This window comes from Austrofundulus limnaeus, unplaced genomic scaffold (genome assembly GCF_001266775.1).
Source record: "Austrofundulus limnaeus strain Quisiro unplaced genomic scaffold, Austrofundulus_limnaeus-1.0 Scaffold1115, whole genome shotgun sequence".
Lineage (NCBI taxonomy): Eukaryota > Metazoa > Chordata > Actinopteri > Cyprinodontiformes > Rivulidae > Austrofundulus > Austrofundulus limnaeus.
Window position 1 is genome coordinate 68,766 of NW_013953517.1, and position 6,215 is coordinate 74,980.

Here is a 6,215-nt window from a genome sequence, read left to right on the forward strand (position 1 = left end):
TTTTGAACACAACAGTCACTTCACTTTGACTGTGACTGTTGTGTTCACAGTGTTATTATTAGGAGACCGGGGGAAATTTCCTCTTGCTTGCTGGTTCCATTGGACAAAAAGTCGATCAGCAGAATAACTTAAATACACACAACACAATTTCATGAGAACATAATGTTATGGGAGATTCAGCAGAGTTTTGCTGCTCTTTTGAATCTCGTGCATACAGGCGAACCAGTCCCTGAATCAGTCACTTGGTACGACCCTCCAGCAAGGCTTCAAACGTCATTGCGAGCCTCATCAACACAAGCCTCAATATGTGCTCCACAAAAATCCTCCTCTATTACTCGGCACATGTTTCGAAGCCTCGACACAGAAGGACCCATCACTAGTTTACTGCATGTTGTGAGATCTATGATGGTTAGTTAGACAGGAAGTCCTGGATTGTTGTAAGTTTTCACCAACAAACACCATTAAAGCCAGTCTGACGTGGCGATATACTTGGGTGTCATCTGCATAGAGGTCAACAAAGCTTCCTGGTAAAGTGACTCATTCACTCTGATTCAGGTTTTATAACAGGTTTGTGTCTTTAGCTCAGATCTGTCAAAGTTTCATTTTCCAAAACTTAAAACCCTTTGACCTCGTCCAAAGTCACTGAGGCATAATGACTTGTCTTCTAGGGTGATGCTGGTTATCCAGGCTTCCCTGGGCTTTCAGGACCAATTGGCCAACGAGTAAGTCGCTCTGTTGGATCCATTTAGGCTCAAATGAACCTGGTTGTTTGTGACACTGAATCTAAGTGTTGGTGTGTTTCAGGGCAACATGGGSCCGCGGGGGATGAAGGTGAGGATCACTGAACTTCTGTATAATGACTGACCCCCACCTGCTGGTGTTTTTCTACTGAAGTTTTCTGAATCTTTGGTGGATTTCAGGGAGACTCGTTGTTCTACCCAGAGCAGCAGCAAATTAAAGGAGCAACAGGACCTCAAGGACCATATGGAGAAACGGTGACACATTTTATTTTCCAAAAAAGATGGAACATTTTCTTCTGTTACCTGAAAACATGTTGGAAAACATTTTAGCATCACTGTCAGAAYATTTCCTGAGTAACAGTCCCAGATGTAGATGTAGACGTGACTTCTGACACAAAAAAATAAAAATTGAGTTTAAATTATTTTAATACAAAGAGGCTCATAGAATGGACATAAAAGGATGACTTCAAGTGTAGAAAGTTGTTTGATGCGGTGGTTTCCTTTGATTGGTGTGCTCTCTGTTTCAGGGTCTGAGAGGAGATCCTGGAGAAATGGGTCAACCAGGACCACCTGGACCTCCTGGACTTTCTGTACAGTGCCTGTTATATTTGTAGCATTCAAACATTTATTTGTTTTCAGAGATTAATTCAGCTAATTTCTGCTTTTTCTTGCCAGGGAAGACCAGGAATTCAAGGGATCCAAGGAGAAAAGGTCATTGTGATCACAGACCCACAAAGAACAGTTGGATTTTTAAAATTTTGATAACACTGTCACCCCAGGTCCTCTGTCTAAGACCATTATAGGGTCAAATGTGGATAAATGTCCTCTGAGACTGGGTCTATTGTAGACACAAGTCCTCTGACAATTATAGGGCTGATTGTGAACACAAGTCCTCTGTTTGACACCATTACAGGGTCGATTGTGGACACAAGTCCGCTGTGACCATTATAGGGTTGACTGTAGACAAGTCTGCTGAGACCATTATAGGGTAGATTGTGGAAACAAGTCCTCTGTCTGAGGACATTGCAGGGTCAATTGTGCACACAAGTCCTCTGAGACCATTATAGGTTCGACTGTAGACTCAAGTCCTCTGAGATCATTATAGGGTCGATTGTGGACACAAGTCCTCTGAGATCATTATAGGGTTGATTGTAGCCACAAGTTCTCTGAGACTATTTTAGGGTCAATTGTAGACACAAGTCCTCTGAGATCATTATAGGGTCGATTGTAGAAATAAGGCTGAGACGATTATAGGGTTGATTGTAGGCACAAGTCCTCCGTCTGAGACCATTATAGGGTCGAATGTAGACACAAGTCCTCTGTCTGAGACTATTGAAGGATTGGTTGTAGACACAAGTCTTCTGAGACCATTATAGGTTCGATTGTACACACAAGTCCTCGTGTCTACAATCAACCCCATAATTGTCTCAGAGAAAGTCCTCTGTCTGAGACTATTAAAGGGTCGGTTGTAGACACTAGACTACAAACTTGATATTTAGGCTAATTGCTCATTGTTCCTCGGTGTGAGTGAGAGGTTGTTTGTCTCTGTGTATGTGTCCCTGTGATGGACTTGTGACCTGTCCAGGGTGTCCTACACCCCTCACACAGTTACTGCTGGATTTGGGCACCAGCAACCCTGAAAGGAAGAAGTTGGTAAAATCTAATGGATGGATGATGATAAACTTGTCCCAATGGTTTAAAGAGCTCGTGTTTTTCTTGATGGTGTGATTTTAATCTGTTATCATCTTTTTATTGTTTTAGGGTCAAGAAGGTCCCAGTCCAACCAGCCCTGGTCCACAAGGACAGAAGGTGAGCTAGCTAAGAGATGGTGCTGTGAGCTCTAATGTGGGCAAATATGAAGGATGTGTGTTTGATTTGTTACTCATYMTCATCATCATCTTCTTCTCCGTCCAAAACATTAACTGTGTTTGATTCTTAGGGGAATCGTGGATCCCCAGGGATCCCTGGAAAGAAAGGCATCAAACTGTATGCTGAAGGACCCAAAGAACTGAAGGTCCGGCTGTCTTTGTGTCTGTGTGATTGTTTCTCTGTCTCCCTTTGCYCCTCCTCTCAAATCTTTCTTTTATGTGTCTTTCAGGGAGAACAGGGGGATATCGGTCAGAAAGGTTGCCGTGGAGCTTCTGTAAGTCAAAATGTCCTCCAGAAGTAAAAGCTGTTGGATGTCACGTTGTCAGACGTCTGTGCTGGTTTTTATCTCCAGGGTGTGTCGGGGACCCCAGGGTTTAAAGGAGAGAAGGGTGACAGAGGAGATTATGGTTCACTGGTGAGAGACAATATGTGGAAGAGCAAATTTGTAATACACAGATTTGATCCCAGAAGAACTGGTGTGATGGCTTTGTTTGTGTTGTAGGGTAAACCAGGGAAGAAAGGACTAGAGGGAGAGATCGGAGAGAAGGTACCACTACTATAAAGTCCTGCTAGTATACTTCACCTGCACTGTCACATGTCTACACAAGTTTGGATTAGTCCTGGGTTGTGTAGAAGACGTCCTGTGACCTCCTCTCTTTTTAAAACTTTCTATCGTTTTTGTTGTTTTAGTAGGATGTCTGAGTCCAACCAGCCTCAATGTGGGCCTCGTTTTATTGTTTACTGTGTTTATGGTTTTAATGACTCTGGATTTGACCCAGTAGAACGGTGGGGCCTAAAGCTGGGGTCAGGAGCCTGAGACATCTGTGGGTTATGACAGGATTTATGACAATATCTTTGTTTAGAAATGATTCCTAAAGACATATTTTTACCATAACTTTTACTGGACTGGTTTAGAGAATCTGGTGTAACAGGTCTGTTTGTGCAGGGAGACCCTGGGGATCCTGGAAACCTCGGCCCTGAAGGTATTGTTGGTACTTTGGTGAGTACTACGTAGATCTTGGATCAGGATGTGGTACTGCAGCTTCACTCTGCCATGTTTTATCTTTTTTATTTAACCTTTTTTATTTTTCATCATCCAGGGAGAAAAAGGCAGACAAGGTCCTCCAGGTCCTCCAGGAGAGGTCAGTCTTTTACTGAGTAAAGTGACAACAAGTGTTACCAGTACCGCCAAAATAAAAGCTGGATTATTGAACAAACAAATGAAAGCTGTTTACTTATGTCTTTGTTGGGGGCGGGGCTAATCTATAAACAACACTTTCAAATTAAAAAAGTATTATTTTGTTTTGGATCAGGTCGTCCCCATTAACATATTTATGAAAGGCCAGCGAGGGGTCCCAGGACCTGTTGGACCCCCAGGTGTCCCTGGAGAGCAAGGTACAAAACCACAAATCTTTTTTTTCTCATTTCGCTCCATCAACATCAAACCTTTTATTTAAAACATCTGTTAAGAACCACCCACTGGTTCCTCTAAAACTCTCAGAAATAATCCTGTCTGTTCATCATTTGATTAACCTTTATAATCCGCCTGGTTCAAGATGGCCACCACAGCTAATCACCTGTAGCCACACAAACATGTTAGAGGTTTCACAGATATTGAGCTACAATTAGTTATGGTAGTAACTGAGAGTCATCTCAAACAGATAAAATATGAACATCAAATAAAGAAAAAAAATAAAGAAAAACTTAGTGATAATCAAAGAATCCAGCTGAGGAATCGTGTGACCTGATACTTCAAAATAAAATCTTGTGCCATCTGTTGCAGGAATCATTGGTTTTCCAGGACTGAAGGGTGAACAAGGTAAACAGCTGGGACTTCATGTCTCATTAAATGAGACAGATCAGGAAAAAACTCACATATTTAGAAACGTTTGATTCATAAGTTTTCACATTAATCATCAAATATCTGTTATTATTGTCCCAGTTCTTAGACCCAGCCTTCTATAACGTGACTTTTTATGATTTAAACCCCTCCAGGTGTGGCTCCCAGTGGTCTACCCGGTTCCCAGGGACCACCTGGTTCTTCTGGTCCCAGAGGAGAGCCAGGAGAACCTGGACCCTTGATTACAGGGCCTCCAGGACGAACTGGGGTTCCAGGTGTTGGTGGAGTTGAAGGAGAACCCGGAGAACCAGGAATACCARGTAAAGTTCTTCAGTTTCACCAGAAAGAGTTGATTTATTGAAAACTAAAGTCCTCCTTCCAACACCTGAATATCTCCATTTTCTTCTTCAGACTTTGTGGAAGGAGGAGTTGGTCCTCTAGGAGCTAAAGGTTCAAAAGGTCTGACAGGACCTCCTGGACCGAGAGGGGACAGTGGTCTGAAGGGTAAGTGTAGGGGTGGGGTGCTGTGGCTAACCTGCTGTGGGGTCACCTGGAGCAGGTTCCTGTCTCCAGGGAAGCGGGACTACACCTGCTGTCTCCAGGGAGGCGGGGCTACACCTGCTGTCACCAGGGAGGCGGGGCTACACCTCCGCAGGTCCTGTTTGTCCTTATTGATGACTTCTTGTTGGTTTTGAAGGTCACAAAGGGGAGATATGTAGAAACTGCAGATTTATTTCTGGCCAACCTGGACCTCCAGGTGAACCCGGGGTTCCTGGTGACCATGGTGAACCTGGTAAGAAGCACATTACACCAGTTTTTTTTTACATTCATCATCTGAGCATCTGATTGTCAGAAACTAAAGCTCATTGGTTTAATGTGAGAATAAGGTTCAGTCCTGTCCTTCAGGTTCATGTGGACTGAGAGGACCTGTAGGTGATAATGGTCTCAAAGGCCTTGTAGGACCACCTGGCCCACTGGTGAGTTCTCCGCTCGTTTTCGGAAGCTCTTCACAGAAGCTCTTGACCATAGTTTGTGATTGACAAATGTAATAATAATAATAAATGTAATAATCAGTGTTTTTATCAGAATGAGAGGTTTAAAGATGGACAGCTGAGCTAGTTAATAAGCCATCATTAATGTGCTTTATCTGGTTTGGAGGGGTTTTCAATCAGACRTTTCTTACCTTCCTCTTCTTCTTCAGTTTGTCCATCCAGTCATAGACATTTCTGTCTTCTTCCACTCAGTGTCATTGGACATTCTGACATTTTCACAAGCACTGATACTAAACTTGCACTCAATGCCTCATCTGATTTACCTGCATTTGATTTACCTGATGCATCTCAGAGTTTTAATCTGAAAACCACAAGTTTAAAAGAAGTCAAAGAGCTGAAACAGATGGTTTAGGGCCTTTCTTTTTTAAAACTTTAAGCAGCTAACATACTATCTCCTGCACAGTCTGGCTTCTGTTCTGGTCATGGACGTGTCACAGCAGTTTTAAAACTTCTGGATGATGTAGCCTCTGCTCTGGATTCCCAACAGGACTGTGCCCAAAGCCTTTGATTCAGTTAACCATCCCATTTTGATTAAATGTCTTGTGAACCTTGTGATAACTAACCACTTTTTAATGTCAGACAGAGTGCAGCAGCTGAATATACTCTGATTATTCTCCTTTTCTTCATGTTTCCAAACTTATACCTCAGGGTTCTATCCTCGGCCCACTCGGTTTTCCATTTATATTCTATTTACATTAATGATATATATATATA

At 42.7% G+C, this 6,215-nt stretch overlaps 1 protein-coding gene across 1 annotated transcript in view; it reads left to right on the forward strand.

The window, feature by feature from the left end:
• Positions 1 to 6,215, forward strand: part of col4a3 (collagen, type IV, alpha 3) — a gene marked incomplete at its 5' end in the record, with an annotated part of 24,080 nt that overhangs the window by 3,652 nt on the left and 14,213 nt on the right. The window contains 18 exon segments of the mRNA XM_014030768.1: positions 669 to 722; positions 805 to 831; positions 921 to 995; positions 1,268 to 1,330; positions 1,416 to 1,451; positions 2,502 to 2,549; positions 2,680 to 2,754; positions 2,839 to 2,883; positions 2,962 to 3,024; positions 3,112 to 3,156; positions 3,556 to 3,609; positions 3,710 to 3,751; positions 3,923 to 4,004; positions 4,393 to 4,428; positions 4,605 to 4,769; positions 4,861 to 4,953; positions 5,147 to 5,242; positions 5,356 to 5,426. Of these exon segments, the coding sequence (XP_013886222.1) occupies positions 669 to 722; positions 805 to 831; positions 921 to 995; positions 1,268 to 1,330; positions 1,416 to 1,451; positions 2,502 to 2,549; positions 2,680 to 2,754; positions 2,839 to 2,883; positions 2,962 to 3,024; positions 3,112 to 3,156; positions 3,556 to 3,609; positions 3,710 to 3,751; positions 3,923 to 4,004; positions 4,393 to 4,428; positions 4,605 to 4,769; positions 4,861 to 4,953; positions 5,147 to 5,242; positions 5,356 to 5,426 (1,170 nt within the window).